Source organism: Ctenopharyngodon idella, chromosome 8 (assembly GCF_019924925.1).
Source record: "Ctenopharyngodon idella isolate HZGC_01 chromosome 8, HZGC01, whole genome shotgun sequence".
Lineage (NCBI taxonomy): Eukaryota > Metazoa > Chordata > Actinopteri > Cypriniformes > Xenocyprididae > Ctenopharyngodon > Ctenopharyngodon idella.
This window is the reverse complement of record NC_067227.1, coordinates 4356145-4378142: the sequence shown is the minus strand read 5'-3', so window position 1 is coordinate 4378142 and position 21998 is coordinate 4356145. Positions and strand designations below refer to the sequence as shown.

The window sequence follows — 21998 nt, the reverse complement described above, 5'->3', positions numbered from 1 at the left end:
TAAGAAACTAGATACTAGTTAATAAATATCTCATAACCATTGTTGGGGGTAACGTATTACAAGTAACACGAGTTACATAATTGGATTACTTTATACAAGTAACTAGTAAAGTAACACATTACTTTTAAATTTACAGCAAAATATCTGATTTACTTTTTCAAATAAGTAACGCAAATTACTTTGTTTTCAGTGCTATTGACTGACAGCTCTCCTGTCTCCATGTTGAGAGAAATCACAATACGCAATATTGTAATGCATTATTGTAATGTTACGCAATATTGTAATGCATTACTTTTAAAAGTAACTTTCCCCAAAACTGCTCATAACCAGTGTTGGGCTCGTTACTCATATGTAATTTATTACTCGTTACTAGTTACTCCTTTCAAAAGTAATATTACTTTTACTTATTACTTTATGGCATTCACATACAGTAATTAGTTACACTACTAGTTAAATTACTTTTACTTCACGCCCCATAGAAGATGTAATCTTCCTCATAAAATTCTTCTAAAATGTTACTAACAACATATTTCTGCCTCATCATTTGACCAAAATCCACAAACACTCAATGGTGATTGATAATGACTTTTAAGTAAAAGTGTTGTATTAATTTCATTAATTGTCATAGCTTGAAGCTAATTGTAGCTATAATTTCTCTGTTACCTCTATACGATTATATTTCATGATGTATTTTATAAAAAGAAATCACATAAGTTAGTAGGAAACTTATAAATCAATGTAATGGCAATATTTCCATCACTCAGTGTAAGCTTTTCCATATTCCAAGCTTGCCTGCTGCACTGGTGGCTTCATGTGCCTGTGCAAGTCGTGAAATTATATATAAAAAAAAAAAATCGAGGAATTATTGGATTGATGGATTTCAAATCGGTAGGGGTTGAGGCATCAAAAGTAACCAAGTAACTAATATTATTACTGAAATCGGTTACACTTTATTTTAAGGTGTCCTTGTTACACTGTAATTATACATTTAAGTATTGAGTAATATTAAGTAGCAATATGTACTTACTATAGGGTTACGATTAGGGTTTGGTTGGGTTTAGGGTTAGTTGCATGTAATTATGCATAATTTAAAGTTAATACTATAGTAACTACATATAACATATGTAACAATGACACTGTAAAATAAAGTGTTACCCTGAAATCTTATTAGTAATTAGTTACACTAGTTACTGCAAAAAGTAATATTATTACTGTAACTAGTTAATGCCCAACACTGCTCATAACACATAATATTTCATGTTCTATGTATATAATACATAACATTTCATGTTCTATGGAATAATTGAAAGGTGGAGAAAAAAAAAAAACAGGTGGAAATCTCTTCAAATATTAATAGCCTACCTGTTATATAGACTAACCCTAAAAAATTTCTTTGGGCTAATAATTATTGTGAAAGGCACTATACAATCATTTTGAATTATTAATAATTATTTTAAATTAGTAATAATATATTTAAGATAATTCATTTTTTTTATTTATTTTTTTTATTACAATGCTAACATAAAATTCAAACTATTTCATTCAAGTGTTTATAATATTCTGTGTCCTGGTGAATCTTAATACTAGGTGTAAGCAGGGTCTAAGATATACTGCTGCTGCCAAATAGTGGCCTAGTGAATCTTAAAACCAGGTGTAAACAGGGCCTAAGTTATACTGCTGCTGACCAAATAGCATGCATGATATTACCCGTAGAAAATCAATACAGGTGGAGCTGGGGAAAGTGGAGGGTTTCTAAAAGCATGCTGCAAACTGCTACAGCAAACACTGACCAAGTATTTGAATGTTGAGCAGCAAAGCTCATTGGCTGCTGATGCAACAGAAACCAATCAGTTGCACCATGTAGAGAACAATGTGATTGCTAGCAGAATGAGTCCAAGGACCTATCAGCCTGTGCCTTCTAGAGTTTCATGACAGAACTTTGTATTAATGTGAGTGGCAGCAATGCTGATGCAATAAACTGTAGTAATGTCACACAACTTTTTACAAGCACATTAACATGGGTTCTTCACAAAGGCACTAGCCCATTTTCATCCCATTTGCACTAGCCTATGTGGAAGCCATATCCCTGATGGATTGGTTTCACACCCCAGTTATGGTGACCACCCGTTCCACATTTTGCGGGACAGTCACGAAATTGGGAGCTTTGTCCCAGGTGGTCACTCTAACCCCAGTAGGCCAATCCAGGCTGTGAGCTGTATGACAAGGCTATCGCTTCCACAATCCACTGTTATACAGTGCTTTGCTATAGGCAGCCCTTTCGAGTGGCCTCCAAAACAAATGAAGAGAGCTTGAACTGTCTAGAGCGCTCAGTGCAAAGGCGCAATGCAAACACAGGGCAGAGAAACTGCCGAGCATGTAGGTCCCCGCAGTCGGCTCTTCAGGAGAAAAAGATTCTTTGTAGTGTTGAGTGGTCTTCAGAAATCTTATCACCAGGTAATTTCTGCCGAACAGATATTATCAACCTGATGCTAAAAAGCCGTTATAGCGGCCTCATAGACTAAAATGTGGAAGACACATGGTCGCCGTCCAAATGCTCCTGTAAAAAGGACAGAATAATTGACACAAGCTAATTCATCGGGTCCTCGTTTTCATGTCCTGTACCAGTTAACATACTCTTTCCACTTATGGGCATAGAGTGGTACGATAGAAGGAGCCTGTTCCTATGTGTTTGATTCTAGGACTCACTGGGGTAGCACATCTAATGCTGGCAGCCTCCGGTGAGTAGCCAGACATGCCGATTCCACAACTACGGGTTGGGATGCCAGATTGTGCCTCCAGCTTGAGAGATGATCCCTCCTCAGTGGGATGGTCCATGGAGGTGCTGTCAACAGCTCCACTAACTCCAGGAGCCATGGCTGGTTGAGCCATTTCTGTTCCATCAAGAGAACTGATTCCTCCTCCTCTCTGATCTTGCACAACACTAGATGCAAGGAATGGATATATGCATGCCCTTGCCCAGCGGTGAGGGTGCACATCTACTCCTAGAGGGGATTGGGTCAGGGAGAAGAATAGTGGGCAGCGAGTGTTTTCTGCTGAGGTGAAGACATCTACTTCTGTTTCCTCAACATGCTCCATATCATTTTGACTGTATGAGGGTGCAGCCTCCATTCTCTATGGATTACAGCCCCCCTTAATAACAGGTCTGCTCCGCAGTTCAGTTGGCCAGGAACAAGCACAAGTCAATTGGAGAGATGTTGATAGGCAAGAAGGCTCCTCGCCAGCCTCTGTAGGGGCCTTGAATTGTGAATCTCACTCCTCGAGATGGACCACCTCCACAGCATGCTTCGTGAGCAGGTTGTGAATTTCTTTTTTCAGCTTTATTGCGCTGCATAGTGAAATAGTTTGAACACAAAGATGATAACTGTTTTCATCACCTGAAACATGATGACAGTCTTCAGTGGTGTATGGCCCTTTCCTCTTTCGAAAAGCAACATCAGGAACAAGACTGAGGATCTGTTGTCAGCTTGCTGCTCGGTCAGGGGCCTTGCTGTTTCAGAAGCAGGTGATGTTTCTGAAGCAAGTGCCAATTTAAGCCATGGAGTTTTCGATCTTACAGCTAGCTCAGGCTCTCTGCAAAGGGGTGAAGCACAAAATGGCTGAACCATCTTTTTAGTGGCAAAAAAGGCAAATCCATGGCGTGGCGGAGTACAGCCCACTCTCTCTCTTTCACTTTGCTTCCTGTCCTCTCTCTAAGGCAAAAATGGCAAAAATAAATAAATACTGATAAATTTGCAGGACAGCCATCATATGGAGGGCTTAGAAAGGTGCACTGTATGGGACTTCCACCCCAGCTTCAGAAGGATAGAGGTGGTCAGGGACAGCTTCCTTCACTGGGGGGATCTTTACATAGCCCCAACAATTAGCACCACCAACAGAGGAGAGGAACCCTCATCCCAAAACATGAGCATGAACCAAGTGCAGGCTGCTCTATGGTTTAGAAATCTTAACTTGTCCCACACTATTTATCATACACCCATGAATGAGGAGTGAAATTGAGTGAAGATATTTCTGCATCAGAACATCATAGAGATCAGCGTGTGGGCATTTTTGACTCAGACTAGCAAGTAGTCTTTAAATAATACCCTGGCAACTGTCTAGTCACAGCCAAGTAACCATGTAGGATACCGTGGCAACACTAATCCAAAGAGGAGCATACATTCCTACTTCAAGACCCAACAGTAGTTGGGGAGGGAGGTAAACAAAGTAGAGGGAATCTCTACTGCCCTACATAACTCCGTTCACCCTGCATCAACCCTACGAGGGTACCTGTTCACAAGGGAGCATAGGGAAGAATATAGCTTAACCCTGGAAAAAGATACTTCCACTCACAACCACTGACCAACGCCGCTCTCACCTTGGGGGGCAGATGAAGGGGGCAGGATGTCCTCAGACATATGCCCATCCTACAACCTAATCTTAAATTATTGCACCAGCGTGCATAAGTAATCAAGCACCAAAAAACCTGCTCCATTCCTATGCCAATTTGGCAATGGTTGCTTTCAAATCCTCCCTCAGGAGGAGACCATGAATAACGTAGGGTCCGAATAATAAAGTCCTCTACATTCTATCAATCTGACACTGGACCAAAGCTCCAGAGTAGCATGCTGCCCCAAAAGGCGGGCCTGGAGCCTTTGCATCACCTGTTTGTCTCTGGCAGCACTACTAAGTTGATGATACAGTTGATGTTGGGCAGACTGCATGGTGTGCAGGGCCCAGGCCTGTCTTGCCTTCGCATGTGTCTTGCCATGAGCCTGTAGGATCTGGGGGTGAACCAGACACAAATGAATCTTCCAGATGATTTGTTCAAACATAGTTCTACACAAAAACCTAACTCAACACTCCAGACCCCAAATCAGCAGTCTAGGACCATAAATGAAGTGGGCTCCAGCCCATCTGAGCTAACTAACGAAACCCCCAGCTAAGTACTTTATGGCCTTGCAAGCTTGAAAGAGATGATACTAGCTAAAAGTAAGAATGTTGTCAACGTTAGGCAGTTTATAAAAGACAGATTGGTTTGGAGAGGGCACAGCTTGAGCCCCACCAAGATAATGCCAGCGGTTGTTTGATCTCACGATAGAGATACAAAACAGACCTTCTTCTTCTTAAAGACCTTTAAATGACCTTTTGGGCTGAAGTCTCTTAAAAACCACAGAGACAGCTTTTACATATAAAAATGCATCAAATCATTCCAAAATGATGACTAAATGGACTTGTAATCAAACATCATTCAACTGCTTAATTCTGTATCATGTCTACAACCTATATATGTGACCATTATGCTTAGACCACTCACAAATCATGTAATTGTTATAGTTATTGAATGGTTGATTAAAAGTGTGCCTTGTTTGGTATGAGTGTAAATCTCTGTTCATAACTCAAATTTTGGCTTGAATGAAATCTGTGTAAAATGCATCATATTCTTTTTAGAGAAATCATATCTAAACTGTACTCTCTTCTAAGAGCAGGAACGTTAAGAGACCATGTGATAACATGTAATTTATAGTGAGAAGAGGAGAAACAGCCACCTCTGAACCAAAGATGATACTTAATTGGTCAGAACCTCTCAATGAGGTTGGACAAACACCTCAGTTTAAAAATTCAGGACACAAACAAAGAATCAGATGACAAAATCAGATGAAAATGGGTTAAGAATGAACAGCTTCATTCAAGCCATCTGACTCGTTTCACTTTCTTTCATTTACTTAGTTTCCTTTCTTTGCTGTTGAGAGTCTCATGTTCTAAGTTAAGTTTTGTCGCAAAGTTTAATCAACGTCTCCAGTCTTTGCCCACCTCAAAACTTCAGCCACGAGGGAGACTCCATTCATCCTCCGACACACCCACATGATTGGCTTCCTGTAAGGTAGTCCACTGAGGAAAGTTGCAGGTGAATTCAAATGCAGTTTTATTAATTCAAATATAAGACAAAGCAAAATACAATAGAAACAAAGACATGGCTTGGCAAACAAGAACCAGAACAAACTCTCCAAGAGTGGTACACAGACAATACTTGACCAAGATGCATGGCAAACGTGAGGGCTTAAATACACAAGAACTAATGACAAAACAAGGGACACCTGTGCACAAACAAACCAATGACAACACAACACATGAGACTAGGGAAGCACATGACATGATCATATGAGGACAAGGGAATTACATGACATGGGAGCACATGGCAAACCAAGAAAACATGAAACATGACAATGACTATTTACAAAATAGGATACATGAAACTATAAACATGAAACAAAACCCAACACCATCAGTGACACTTCCCAAGAAAAACGTCACTCAAAGACACAAAGAAACCACCAGCGAATCAAAGAACTGGGAAAATCCCTCTCTAGCAAGGACCACGAAGGGAATCCCCATTCAAAGACACCAACAACAAATGCAAGTAACGCCTCTTACCCGAACTGGTGCAATGATATAAAATTTAATAACCCTGCCTAAGAAATGATAGATGGGTTAAATGATTGATGGTTTGTTCAGGTCAGGTTTTACAAAGTGCATACATCGCTAGAAACTTGGGATTTCATCATTTCACTCTCTTAAAACTCATTTGTTCATCACTTTCTTTCTTTCTGCACCTTGTGTGAATGTGTATGTACATGTGTTTGTGTTAGATCTTAGTTTCATGTGTTAGAATAATCAATAAAGTCTTGTTTTTTTTTTTTTAAAGAAGTGTATTTTGTTATGTGCTTACGAATGTAATGTCTTAAACTGCTGATCTTTGTTACCTTGCTAATAAATAGTGTTTTCATTATAGTTTGGATATTAATATTCACTTCAGAGTGAATAGTTACGGCCCGTTCAAATGAACGCTGGACGATTCATTTACTCGGTCGTAAAACAAATGACTCTTTCAAAATTCCCTATAAATTAATGAATAATTCCCTTTAATCTAAATTGTCCTGTTTCCCTTACAAGCTGCAAGGTGGTAAGCAGAGAAGATGGACTTAATTGATAATATCTACCTCTACTCTAGCTACTTTAGCAGACATGGGGTCTAAACCGCGAGGTCCAAACATCTGACTTTGATTCCACAAGAAAAAAGTCAAGCAAGAGGGGAGCTCCCTCATTGTGGCTCATAACAGTGAATGCATTCAGCTCCCTCAGGAAAGCCTTCAAAGAGGATGCAACACCAGGGGAGAGAGCTCTTAAACAGCTCTGTAACTGTGGCATCCTTGCAAACTTATATGCACGGCAGCAGGGGAGACCGATTATTATCTTTCTGCATCTAATACCTCAGAATTAGACAAGCCACATTAAGAGACAGGTTGGAGCCAGCCAAAGAGCAGCTTCTTTGAGAAAGAATCAAGCAATAACAAAGCCTCCTACCTTGAATGCATCACCATGAGTGCCTCCTATTCCCTCAAGAGCCGAACGCACTCTGCGCAAACGCTATATTCTCAGAGAATGAAGCAAGAACAGACCGTGAATGCAACGCAGTGAGTGCAGCTAGCGATTATCTTACACATACATACAAACAAGCTGCTCCTGAAGAAAAAAGGCTGAAGACATGTATTACAGGTGCCGTTTTATACTTGCGGGTACTCAGCTTATGACATCATGGACTGTCGTCCACCAATAAATTGGCTTGTTTGTCATGCTGATGGTGTTCCCAGTAGCGTCAATATCAGACACTGTGTCAAAGTTCCATTGTATTATTTCCAGGAGCAGTTGTGGCCTAATGGTTAGAGAGTCGGACTTGTAGCCCGAAGGACATGGGTTCGCGTTTCAGTACCGGTAGGAACTGTAGGTGGGGGGAGTGAATGAACAGCACTCCCTTCCATTCTCATTATCCACAACTGAGGTGCCCCTGAGCAAAGCACCTAACCCCCAATCGCTCCCCGGGCGCTGCAGACAAAAAACAGCTGAGAGGCCTTGAGCAAGACACCTAACCCCCAATTGCTAGTAAACCAATTCTGCCTCAGGTTTCATTGTACTGTTTCACAAACCTAGAGGGTTGTCTAGTGACTTATCTCAAAATAATATAGGAAGCATAGGTGCTGTGTTATGAAGTGACACTGGTGGTTTAATGTGACACTTGTGGGGTGACAAATCTAGATAAATGTCAGATATGCAAAAAAACCAAAAAAACAACTATATATATATTTACAGGAACTGGGTTAAGCAAATTTAAAATTTTACCATATATGTGAACAGTGATAGTGTTGCTGGCCATTCGAATCAATGAACTTTCTATTCACTGCCTCTAAACCTTAGTGATTCTAATCCAACTGTAAACCCCTGCTGAGAGTTCAGAGAGATTGTTTCACACAGGTTTGTAAAATTTGTTTTTTTTTTATGATGAGCATTGTGGTGTAATGCTCTATTTAAAAACTGACTGACATATGCCTTGTGAGTTTAGATATGGAAATGGGCGTTTGTATCATTGAACATGGTTTAAGCAAATTGAAATGAGTTTTAAGAAAATTAAGAGTAGAATATAAGCCTGACACTCAAACAACTAGCCACTGCACATCCCTGTTTATTGTCCGACGGGCCATCTTAAACCATGTGTCTCAGTAGCATTTACATTTTCCTTGTGGGCTTTACTAATTGTTTCTTTTTCAAAGTTTCTTTCTCAAAACATGAGTTCAGTTTGGAAGGAGATTACTTATTGGGTGGCCTTTTCCCTTTACATGAAATTGACCATGTGACACCCCTGTTCTCCCCAGAGACCACTGAATGTTTCAGGTAAGCAAGGATTTTTTTATCAGCTGGGTTGTCAGTATATAATATTTTAAATCAAAGTAGCATTTCCTCAAAGTCAAATTTATAAACAAAAACTTTAATTACTTCTTCACTGATGTTTTCAAGGCACCATTTCTCAAAATCTGGCTATCAGATGTTGCAAGTAATGAGGTTTGCTGTTGAGGAGATTAACAACTCCACCACTCTTCTGCCCAGTGTTTCTCTGGGCTATGAAATTTTTGACCATTGTTCTGATGCAAAGAATTTCCCTTCAGTCTTAAGTTTTATCTCAAATAATGGATCAATAAAACCTAAAGAAAAACTCAACAACTATCAGCCTAAAGTGATTGCTTTAACAGGGCCATATGGAAGCACACCAACTATTACTATTGCACCACTGATCACAATGGACCTTATACCATTGGTAAATTGTTTCTTTTTATACAGTTTACATAATGAAATGCTTACACACTTACTCCCTACACTTTGTTCAGGACTACCAAGTTACTATATATATATATATATATATATATATATATATATATATATATATAATGCCAATGAATTGTTTATAGTTTAGTGTTTTCTTCTTTTTCAAAGGTGAATTATGGAGCTACTAGCTCTGCATTAAGTAATAAACTTAAGTATCCCTCTTTTGTAAGAACAATCCCTTGCAACAAAAACCTGATAGAGATGATTATTCACATCATACGGTGGTTTGGATGGAACTGGGTTGCCTTTCTTGGTAGCCAAGATGATTACAGTTCAGACGCACTAAAGCTGTTTAACGAGTATACAAGCAACACTGGCATTTGTTTGGCTTATCAAGAGAGTCTAAGCCTAAACGCAAACTACAGTCTAACACTTCAAAAGATTGATATGCTCAAGATCAATGTCATTGTTGTTTTTGCTGAGTCACAATATGCAAACAAAATTATCAAAGCAGCCATAGCAAACAACATCCAAGACAAAGTATGGATTGCAAGTCAAGCGTGGGCGATGAATCAACAGATTCCCAGACAGCCAGGAATTGGGAAAATTGGCACAATCATTGGTATTACTGAGAGATTGTTGTCAGTGCCTGGATTTAATGAATTTGTCTATAAAGACAGGAGAACAACTGATGTTAACCATAATGAAGAGGGTGACATCCAGAATATGAGTAAAACGTGTAATCAGGTTTGTGATTACTGCACATTGTTGACCGCAGAGGAGATTATAAATGAAAATCCCACATTCTCCTTTGCCATCTATGCTGCCATATATACCATAGCTCATGCTTTACATAAGGTTCTGCGGTGTGACATGAATGAATGCCGCAAAAACACAGCGGTTAAGCCATACATGGTGAGTGAATTCATTTGAATCCATGACAAGTTGAATCATTGTTTTAATTACATTATTGAATAACAATGTTTTAATTAGTTAAATAATGAATAATATTGGTCATATTTTTGAGAAATTGCATATTACATTATAATTATTATACAATAATTGGTAACATTTTATTTTGATGGTCCCTTTTGAACATTCTGTTGATTATAAGTAACTTTGCAACTACATGTCAACTAACTCTCAATAGAGAATTAGTAGACTATATGCTTAATATCTGCTAACACTTTATTTTGATGGTCCACCAACAGACATTCTACTGACTATAAGTAACTTTGCAAGTGCATGTCAACTTATTCTAACCTCTACTAATATAGTGTTAGTAGACATGCAGGTGCAACGTTACTTATAGTCAACAGAATGTGTTAAAGGGACCATCAAAATAAAGTGAAACCCAATCATTTAATAAATAAATGAAACAAAAGTAATATTCATTTTATCAAAGTTATAATAATAATATTATGTGGTCTTTTTTTATTATGGTAAAATAAATAAATAAATAAATAAATCACCACAACTCAACAGCTTCTGGGAGAAATAAAGAAGTTGGATTTTCCACTCAATGGCCGTCAGATGAAATATGATGATAATTATGATTCAACCATCAGTTATGCAGTTGTGCTCTGGCACACTGATGTGAATCCTCCACAGTTTGAGATGGTGGGCACGTATGATACATATCCAGAAGTGACTTTTACCATCAACAACTCTCTCCTGCCCTGGCATAACAATGGTTCTGTAAGTCTTAATTTGATGAGCCTTTATCTAAACATTTAACTTTATAGATTCCAGTTTTTCCAAAGCAATCAATTTTAATCAATTTTGAAATACTGACATTAAGACTATTAGATTGTTCTCTGTTGATTGCGTATGCATGTATACTACTGAAAAAGCACATTTATCATAAAGCTGACAAAAGATCTTTTTTTCTATGTTTGAAAGCTAGATATGAGAAATTTGTATGTGTTTAAGGGAATTATGTAATTTGTATTTTGTAATTCGCAGTCCGTTTATGGAAATTGAATATTGTTCAGATGGTTGAGTTGTTTGAGAATACTGACCTCAGTTTAGAGAAATGTGTAAAATCAGTTGAGGAAAAACTTTAAATTTAATGAAACATTTTCCTATTCCTTTAAGGTTCCTTTCTCAAAATGCTCTGCTGAGTGTAAGGAAGGATTTTCAAGGCAACCTGAAGGTTTTCATAGTTGCTGTTTTACGTGTAAGGAATGCCCATACAATAGCTATGTGAATTATTCTCGTAAGTACAAATTAAGTATCCAAAAACATTACATGCAGTTTTTTTGTTGCAATTTTCACAAGCAAGTGCTAAATTTTCAAAACATATCAAAAATATCATTTTCACTACAAAAAATAAGTGTTTAATCTATATAAATGTTCATTCACAGTAACTGCCTTTCATACTATCAATCTTTTCATAAGCATCTATTCTTGTTTAGTTTAATACATTTGTCTATCATGTAGCGTCTGTGCAGGATCAGATGAGCAAGTCAACTATAAACTTCGTTAAATTGTTACCTTCTTGATCTTTTATTTGTAAATCTCACATTGGCTCCGGCCTGGCTGACATTACAAGCTCAATTGACATATTTTATGGCTGTGTCGACGGATCCACGAATCTCTCCCTTGTGACTTCAAACGATCGCGATAAACTCGAATTACGGCAAACCATGCGGCCACATTCTAGACGTCGTCAAACTCCAATATACGTACGCGCACACACAGAGGAACATACCAGGACTCTCTTTAAGTCACATTCATTAAAATATGATTAACATGTAATCCTGTAAGCCTGTATTTCAGTTTAATCATGTATTTAATTTTAAGTTACGACTATAGTTGTGTGAATTGTACCCCAAACCTTTATATGCGAGTGTAGAACTGTATCTTTCCCTTAATGTCTTTGCCACCCAGCATGTTTGGGTTTGTTTTAAACCTCTCTGAATGTTCTAATTAACAATGTATGTTATGTTACTGTAAAATGCATTTTTCTATTCTTAATAGTATTGCGAAGAAAACATACTCAGATCTGACACTTCATAAACTATGCAAATTAGGTTGTAAATGGAGACAAAGAAAAAGTTTGCCCGCCAAACTTTCACCCTCGCCATTGGCTGTTCACCCAAGGAGGCGGTTTGGTTTGTTTGTCTTTAAAAGAACCACACACGTCCTTCCTCTGTTGAGCCTTTTCATCCACTGAGTCTTCTTTATCCGTCGCCCTTACTCTTCGTTATCTACGAGACGGACTCTTCCTTCTCTATTTTCTGGTTATTTTACTCTTAAGTTAAAACCTTGTTTGAAAGTCCCGCCGAAGAACCCTTTCTCGGAAAAGGACCAATCGCTCCAGCCGCACGAACTGAAACTCTTGTAGAAAGACGAAGCAACCACAGCACCTGAACCTATGCAAGTATAGAACCATTCTTTTCGAAGTGTTTTAAGCTTCACGTTTAAGTTGAGTTTCCTTGCTGGCTCTCAAAGGTTTTAACTGTTTGTAATTTTGTAATTTCTTTGATCACCTCTGTTTTCTTGACTTTACTTTCGTTTTATTCTATGTATGTTCGTTTGTTGTATTTTTAGTCATATATTCGTAGTTCGTATCTATTAAATACATTATATTCATGCTCTGTTGTTTCTGTTGCTCATTCAGAAAATCAAGTCACTTCTACGTTCTGATTTTGCAAACTGCTTTAAACTTTAACGCTAGAATAGGAAATTATTCTTCATGGCCAGAGGAATAACTTTCTTTTATAATAGTCAATAAGGAAGCTGATAGTTTGCTGGACGAACTAGACCAGTCTTTCTAAATTTAACTATTAAACTAGAACTAATCCTGAACCATATATGTAATTAATTATAATCCGTTGTAATTAATTCACAATATATGTGCATAATTCCCTTTTTGGTCGATTTATATTAGAATTAATCATAACGCGTTATGATTTAATTATATATATATTTCACCCATGATTTGAGCTAATTGATTAAATATCTGTAATTCGCTACAGAAGATTATTTTTGGTGGAGAATGTGGGCAACGTTTTAAACTTGGTTTTGTGCGTGAGCAACTCAGAATAAATCTGTGTGATTATTAATGTTTTATGCGCGCTGTTTTCAGTGAGACGAGACGCAACGTGCTCTGTAAACGTCAACAAACTGCTATTTGTGTCTAAACATTTTAGCCCATTTGTTAACTGTTTAAAATAAACTGCAGTTCATCAATATTTAAACTTGTTCCTGCAAAAGGGAGACAATCTTTTTGCAACACAGTTTTAATATTAATTTCCGCTTGAATAAGCAATAACGTTACCTAGTGCAAATCTAATCTGAAAAACAGTTTATCTGATTTATCCGATTGATGTGTAAAATTGGAAGTTTGTTAACACCTTGATCCAGTGTTAATTTGTAACACAGCGAAGAAATCCTGCAAAGTTACATATTCGTGTTCACTAAATTGCCACAAAAAAGGGATCCGCTGATCCTAAAATTTCATACCCGTGATAACTTGCAGTTAAATCAGCCGTAAGTGAGTCAAATTTCCACAGACAATTTAAAAGAATCACGAGTTAAGAGGAGGTTGATGCAGTGTCTCTGAATAACCACCAGAGAGCAGTCTGTTTAGGTGTGTGGCACACCCTCCCTACCTCATTGTTGTGTGGACTCATTGACGCCACCTTGTGGGCGTTCTGCGTTAGGTCTGTTTTTCTTACCCTTTTCTGTGTTTGGCATTATTTCAATTTCTCCTGTGGCTATTTTAATGTTGTTTTCATCCCTTTTACTTTATTGTTTGCTAGTATTTTTAAATGTGGTATACTGATTTAAATTTGGTTTAAACACGTTGAATTGTAATTTGAATTAAGTCCCCTTTTCCAACAAAGGGAATTCACTTTCTGGAAGCGCTCCCCCTTGTGGACACTCCCCAGATAAGTCAATTCCCTTGCCTTTTCGTCTTTCATTTTTACAGTTTTATTTTGATTCTACTTTTTTTTTTTTTTTTTAATTTTTAATTTTTCTCTTTCTTTCTTGAATTATTTTCATTTGGGATTCCTTCCTTTTGATTTCTTATCGTTGTATTTCATTCATGCTTATTTCTTTATCCTGTTTTTTTTTTTTTTTTTCGTTAATAGCCTTTTCACACCTAAGCCTCCCTTATTTTATACACTTATTTTAAATTTAATTAAACAAAGTTTAATTGATATTTAAAATTATGTTTGGTGTCATCAGTTGGCATTTGCTCATCAAGAAGCACTCCCCTTTGGGGGAATTCTCAAATAAGGAAGGCCTTCTTCTCTCTTTTCCTCCCATTCTGTTGTTCTATGCATTTATTTAAATTCAATTGAACAGAGTTTAATTCAAATTTGAATCAAGTGCCTCTGAACTGTTTTTACTTTGCCTTATTGTTTATTTCTGTTCTGCTTTTAGCTAGTTCATTCTGACTGTCATTATAGACCCCAATTCTCTTGCCCTACACACTTAATTATTCAAATTTGGTTTAAACAAGATTTAGACTGAGATTTAAATTTACAATTAAGTTGTGTTTATGTGACCATTGGTGTACTTGCAGATAGTGCCCCCTCTAGTGCTCAGTGGTGAGTTGACGGTTGTTTCAGTGAGTTCCAGTGAGTGGAGTAACCTGGCCTGGCGGATCCGGCACTGGCTGTGCATGAATCGTGGACATTTCTGACCTTGTGCCACCGGCAACCCGCAGAGACATCAGCAATTGGGTATCTCAGGTGCAGGGAGGCAACGAGTCCAGGCTGACAACAAAGGCAATTTTGTTTAATTTCCCTGTTCAGGCTTCTGCACGACAGAACCGCCCGTTTGGAGTGACTGCCCATTGAGGGGACAGACTCTGGGTTCAGGGAAAACTCAATTTTGACCCTGTCAGTCTGGCCATCGGCACCTCGCCTGAGTACATTTGCAAATCTACCAATTGTGCTAAAAGTCACTGTTTGAGTGGTTGCATCGTGGTACAAAGGGGACAGGGTGCCCAAGGACACCGCAGTCGAGTGTTGGAGCGTCTAGGAAAGGTTGCCCCCGCCATTGAGTCCTTATCTTTGCAATCACAATTCACCCCAGGCCTAGATTAATGACATACAGTCCATTCACTTATTGAAAGCCACAGAATATTAGATATTTTCTGATCATTTAAGTGTTGGCCAACCCCTTTTACTCTTAAGCCATACCATCCCTCTAGGTTTTATAACGCGACAGCGCCCTCGTCAGGGCCTGGCATAAACCCTTGCCGTGATAAGAAGCTTAAGTTTCACTTCTCCCCTCTAGCCCTTCCTATTCTTATTTTAGTTCTATTCTATTTTATTCCTTTTTATTTGTTTATTGTTCTGTTTTCTCATTAATTGCCTCCATTTTGTTCTGTTCTATTTGCTTTTCTGCGGTGTTTGTTTCTTTCAGTTCACGTAAAGGCAGAGAGCCATCACGGAAGCTGAATAATAGATAAACAACCTGAGCAGCCAGAGTCATTAGAGGACCAACTAAGCTACCGCCTGTCAAAATCTTTATTTAGATCTGGCACTCACCCACAAAAATCGGCCCACGTGGTCATTCCCGGCTATCGACGATAAGTGCCTGGCCTACATTCAACTAACTGTCGGCACCAATTAGTTGGAATCACACACAAAGTTTACCAAATCATGTATTATTGTAACTCGTTAATCCCGCACTTGCTTGCATTGGTTCTGTTTGTGCTGTCTTTCTCTCGCCAACGTGTTCAGATCGTCCCAGAAGTTTACTACAACCAACTGCGAAGGGCCTACTTCAGAGCACGTAACGAGCCAGGAATGGAGGAAGATTTCAACTTCATAACTCTGTTTCAAAATCTGCACCCTGCAGTGAATCATCATCATCTGGGAGTTTTGGCCTGCCCACGCAGTATGTCTACTCAGCAGCTGCGAGACTTAGCCCACAAGGCTTATTCTAAGCGAAAGGCTGCATCTGAAAAGACTGTTAAAAATCCAACCATTTATCCGGTCTCTGATCACTGCCCAGAACTGGCCCAAGCCATTACTGTGGAAAATGATGTGAGAATTGAAGCCCTGGTAGACACCAGAGCAGATCTCACTCTGATGTCATTTGACCTTTTTGAAAGACTCAGAGCTGAAGCTAAGAGACAAAATAGAACTCTCAAATCACAAAGATGTGAGCTAAATGTGCAGTCATACAGCCAAAATGAGGTCCAACTTGAACAAATAGCGCCCATCCACCTCACAATCGGTTCAATGAGCTTGGTACATCCTGTGTACATATCACAAATGGACACGTTTCCCCTTTTCATTGGCAAAGACCTGCTAGCCTGCTTTGAGCCCTTATTGGACTCCAGACAGCTGAAAATATGGGCTCAAGTGCGAGAACCTCTGCCTTTCCAGTCACCCAGACCACCTGAGCCAGACTGTCAGGTCACAGAGGTCACGGGAAATCTCGGAGCTAGCCGCGGGAACCCCGTCTCAGCCCCAGAGCAAAGTTCAAGTTCGCTACTCTGCACTCTTCAACTCACCATAGACTCTGACTCCTTCTGCCCCAAGGTCATGACAGTCACGACTTCCATGACTTTGAACTCATGTTACCAGTCATTGGCTCAATACCATCTGCAATGATCCCAGGAGGGAGCTCAGACAACACAGTGTTCACAGCACCCTTCAAGATCATCTCCATCACTTCCATCATGCTGGTAGCCACAGAAAAGGTGTGCAGAACAGAGCTGATGGAGGACCAACACCTCGCTGTATACACAGTCTCTAACCAGCCTGTCTGAGAAACTCATGAAAGTGCTGCACCTCTGACTGCCCACATGACAATTGACACCACAACGGAGGAGCCATTTCCAGGATTTGAGACTCAAGTCCAACAAACTCTGAAAGAGGCAGATGCTTTAAAGAACGACGCAGACCACCAAAAACTCAGACAGGTCCTTTACAAGCTCAAAGCGTCAGTTGCAAAAGACTCTTTAGACTATGGCCTCACTAACCTCCACACAGTGCGTATTCCAACACACCCAAATGCTCCTCCCACCTTCGTCAGGCAGTACAAAATTCCCATCGCCTCACATGAACCAGTGCAGGAGATTATTCGAAATACCCAGGATCAAAGGAGCCACTATCTTCTCTACACTTGATGTGGCTTCAGGATTCTGGACCATACCCGTACATCCAGAAGATCAACACAAGCCTTTCTGGCCTTCACTTTTGGCAACCGACAGCACACCTTCACATGGTGCCCATTCGGCTATGCCAACTTACCAGCTGAATTAAACATCTTCCTGAAAAAAGCATGTCCAGTTGCAAGGATGAGAGGGAATCTTATTTATGTAGATGATGTTCTCATTAAAAAAAGCACAACTGTGGCTGACCACCTGAAAGAAATAGACCACGTTCTGAACCAATTAGCCACTGCCGGTGCCAAGACTGCCCTCCACAAAGGACAATGGTGCCGAACCAAGGTCAGTGACGTGGGTCTACTTATCGGTTCCCAGGGCATTGAACCGCAGTCCAGCCGCATCCAAGCCATTCAAAACATCAAGCCTCCCACTAATTTCTCAGAGCTGCGCAGTTTCCTAGGTGTGTGCAACTACTCTTGGCATAGAGAACTACTCGGACATTGCAAGACCTCTAACTGCTCTGCTGAAAAAGGACTGCCCATTTGTCTGGACAGAAGCCCAAAAAATTAACGAACTGAAACGACATTTGTGTACAGCTCCATTTCTGGCTTACCCTGAGCCACAGAAGGAGTTCTACCTGCAAGCAGGATTCTCCAAGGACTGCCTGAGTGCTGGCCTTTACCAACGATATGATCAAGACAAAAGAGTTGTAGCATATGCCAGCAAGACACTTCTACCAGAGTGTAAATACTCAGGCTGTGAAAAGGCATTGCTCTGCACTGTATGGGCCATCCAAAGATTCTCCAACTACATCGGAGCACAAAAGGTTATCCTAGAGACCTGTCACCAGCCTGTCACGTTCCTCAACAGCCAACGTATCCGAGATGGCGTGGTCACCAACTCACGCATAGCCACGTGGCTGATGGCCCTCCAGGGGTGCAACGTTGAGGCACGATATGCCCAAAACCACAAGTCTGCACTGGGCAACGGCTTGGCTACTTTCCAAAACTGCTCCGATGACACACCAGCTTCGACACTGGAGGTAGAAGTACCCCAACAACAACAACAACCAACCTGTCACAAGTACTTCGAAGAGAATGCGTGCCAAGGTATGCCCACTGCCTACGTCAATGGATGTTCCTACAACCATGAGGGCATCCTGAAGGCAGGTGCAGGGGTGTTATGGTTAAACGACCAACCCTGCCCACCACAACATTTCAAGTTGGGTCCCCAGTCGTCGCAGTATGCTGAAGTAGCAGCTATTCTCATAACCCTTCGAATCGCCTCGGCCCATAACATCAAAGAATGCCTCATTTGCATTGACTCAAACTATGCCAGACTCAGTTTCACATGCCACCTTCTGGGCTGGAAACAAAATGGCTTCAAGACCGCAAACAACAACACCTGTTCCAAGCATGTGATGACATCACCCAAACACACAACATGATCGTTTACTGGAAAAAGGTGAAAGGACACTCATAGCAACCAGGGCATGATAAAGACTCGAATGACCAAACTGATGCCCTTGCCAAGACTGGCGCAGTACATGGCAATCTCTCGTCACCCCCACCCCAGTCGCCCACCCTTAGTGTGGCAGCTAAAACCCGCAGCCAGCGAACTGTTCCTACAACAGTTCCCACCTCACAGCCACTGTCAATGGCTCCACAAATTCCAACAATGATATAGCTGACATCCGAGCCTCCGACACCTCCATAAAAGCTGTATTAAACCACCTCTCAGACCCCTCCAACCACCCGATCACGGCAAATTATTCTTCATGGCCAGAGGAATAACTTCCTTTTATAATAGTCAATAAGGAAGCTGATAGTTTGCTGGACGAACTAGACCAGTCTTTCTAAATTTAACTATTAAACTAGAACTAATCCTGAACCATATATGTAATTAATTATAATCCGTTGTAATTAATCCACAATATATGTGCATAATTCCCTTTTTGGTCGATTTATATTATAATTATCATAACTCGTTATGATTTAATTATATATATATATTTCACCCATGATTTGAGCTAATTGATTAAATACCTGTAATTCGCTACAATCATTTAATCCAATAGATGACTACTAAGTGATGTGTTTTTTTGTTGTTGTTTTTTTTTGAAAATCTAAAATATCAGAAAGTTTTCAGTGATGGGTAGGTTTAGGGGTAGGGTTAGTGTAGGGGGGATAGAATATACAGTTTGTACAGTAGAAAAATTATGTCTATGGAATGTCCCCAAAAAACATGAAAACCCAACACAGTTTGTTTTTTCAGTATAGACTGACAAATTACTTTAACCCTTAATCTGAAAGGTCAACTACAATATAGATTCAGCCAAAAGATACAGTGCAGAATATGTGGGTGGAGTAATTATTGAAAGTTTAGATAGAGGAGGGGAAATTGTTGCTGCTCCACTCCACTCACTCTGATACAGTGAGAACATTTGCAAACTCTGTTCTAGCTCAAAACCTCAAGGCCGTATCATATCTTCTTCACATCTTTTAATCTCACACTGGATACATACTATCACAAACATTATGTATTTTACTTTAAAGGCACAATGTGTAAGATTTTTGGATTAAAATATCCAAAAACCACTAGAACAATGTTATATATTTTGTTGATGTTTGTACTTATCCCAAATGTTTCCAAGAATGTTTAAATCCAGAGGAATAAGCAATTTTAACCAGGACACAGACCGCGTCCGTGCGTCGCGCATCAATGACCGTTACCCTTGATTTCCTCAACTGTTTGGATGGATACATTCATCGACAGAAAAATAATCATGTTATATAGCTCAGCACAGTAAGTCTTATTGTTTAAATCGCGTTTGCTTGATTTACAGCGAGTACCATGTTTTACCATACCTAATATCGATCTAGCTTACTGCATTGTGTGTTAAGTGTCTCATAGTAGCTGCCGAGCGAACGCAGAGAAACTATTACAACTTTCCACACACAAATGTATCTAATATGATAAAACAGCGCTGCGTTATCCCACATATGCTTGACCGGAAGAAGCGGGAGCGGTGACTGCGGCATAATAAAAGTTCAGCTGCTCTCGAGGCATGTGTCACGCTCGTATCTCATTAGCACTCAATCCAGCGGCCTCGTTCAGCTCCCACAGCACTCGGCCCTGCTCTGCTTCATACTACAGTAACATTAATAATCTCAATGAGTCCCGTCCTCCACGAAATCAAGGCGTCATCAAGCTATGCCTTTGTTTTGAATAAGCGACCTCTAGCGGTGAAAATTTACATATTTTGCCTTTAAGTCAGTTACATAAGTTAATGCAACAAGGCTGACTATTGAAACTAATTATTATGTGGAAAGAAAACATGTATAGATTTTGAAAGAATGACTAGCTGTGTTACAAGTGTGAACAGTTTGGATTTTTGTAGGTTAGAATATCCACCTTATGAAAATACTATAAAAGTGAAGTTTTTTAAATAATATAATTATTAGTGTAATGATTACTCTTTTTAAAGTATGCTGAAGTGTACTGTACTTCTTTTTCACAAAGCTTTTAGAAAATACTATTATAAACATTCATATTATTTTTTCAGGGGACCCCTATACCTGTTTTCCATGTGCAGAGAATGAATGGTCTGATGAAGGCAGCACAACATGTAAGAGACGTTCTGTTGTCTATCTTCAGTTCACAGAAATCCCCTCCATCGCTGTCTTGGTTTCTGCCATATGTATAATTATTTTACTCATTGCCATATTTTGTATTTTCGCCTATAATTACAACACACCAGTGGTGAGGTCTGCTGGTGGTAGCATGTGTTTCCTGATGTTGACGTGCTTGATTTTGTCTAGTATAAGTGCATTCTTTTTCTTTGGAGAACCCACATCTGCATTTTGCCTCATGAGAAAGGCCATATTTACATTTTTCTTCACTGTCTGTATTTCCTGTTTGACTGTCCGTTCCTTTCAAATTGTTTGTGTTTTTAAAATGGCTGCTCAGTTCCCTAAGGTGCACAGTCTTTGGGTAAAGCACAATGGCCAGTGGCTCTTCATTGCATTGGTGTCTGTCATTCATTTAATTTCTTGTGTTGTATGGATGACTTTCTCTCCTGACAAACCCATCGCCGACTCATGGACTTTTAAAGATCAAATTATGCTTATCTGTGAAATGGGGCATGCATTAACCATAACCATAGTTGTGTTCATAGGTTGGTTTCTTGGTTTCCTGTGTCTCCTGTTTTCCTATATGGGAAGAGATCTGCCAAAAAATTACAATGAGGCCAAATCAATAACCTTCAGTCTAATTTTGTACTATCTGACCTGGATTGTATATTACACAGCATACCTCTCTTTCAAAAGCAAATACATCACTCTTTTGAATGCAATTGCCCAGATATCCAGTATAAATGGAATTCTCTTTAGCTATTTCATACCAAAATCTTACGTCATAATATTCCAACCACAAAAGAACACTCCTGCATACTTTCAAACATCTATTCAGAATTACACCCAAACTATCAGTAGGACTTAGACATTAGTCTTTGTATAGCCACCTTATTTTAAACGTAAGAGTAGTGCTGCCATTTGTAACTTGAATGTGCAAGGCTTCCGGTCTCATCTGCTTCCAGTTCCCTTTCAAATGGAAACTCGCACTGTGTCAAAGACACTTTGGGGGAATGCCTTGGCGTGACGATGTCTGAAGTAAGAATAGAAACGTGACAATGACATTGGCCTGTGACAGCCCGTGACGTCACTCTAGTGTGACCGGGAGTATAAAAAGAGCACCTGAA

The 21998-nt window shown here is 39.5% G+C and overlaps 1 protein-coding gene across 1 annotated transcript; it reads left to right on the top strand.

The window, feature by feature from the left end:
• Positions 1–8836: 8836 nt before the first annotated feature.
• LOC127517770 (taste receptor type 1 member 1) lies at positions 8837–21739 on the top strand. Its single transcript, XM_051903861.1, has 5 exons — positions 8837–9145; positions 9322–10068; positions 10639–10851; positions 11251–11371; positions 20805–21739. The coding sequence occupies exons 1-5, from the start codon at positions 8837–8839 to the stop codon at positions 21737–21739; spliced, it is 2325 nt and encodes a 774-aa protein (XP_051759821.1).
• The last annotated feature ends 259 nt before the right edge of the window (positions 21740–21998 follow it).

Coding starts and splice junctions, on each gene's coding strand:
- LOC127517770 (XM_051903861.1), top strand. CDS start 8,837: ATGTTTTCAAGGCACCATTTCTCAAAATCTGGCTATCAGATGTTGCAA. Junction 9,146..9,321: donor CAATGGACCTTATACCATTG/GTAAATTGTTTC, acceptor TCTTTTTCAAAG/GTGAATTATGGAGCTACTAG. Junction 11,372..20,804: donor TAGCTATGTGAATTATTCTC/GTAAGTACAAAT, acceptor TTATTTTTTCAG/GGGACCCCTATACCTGTTTT.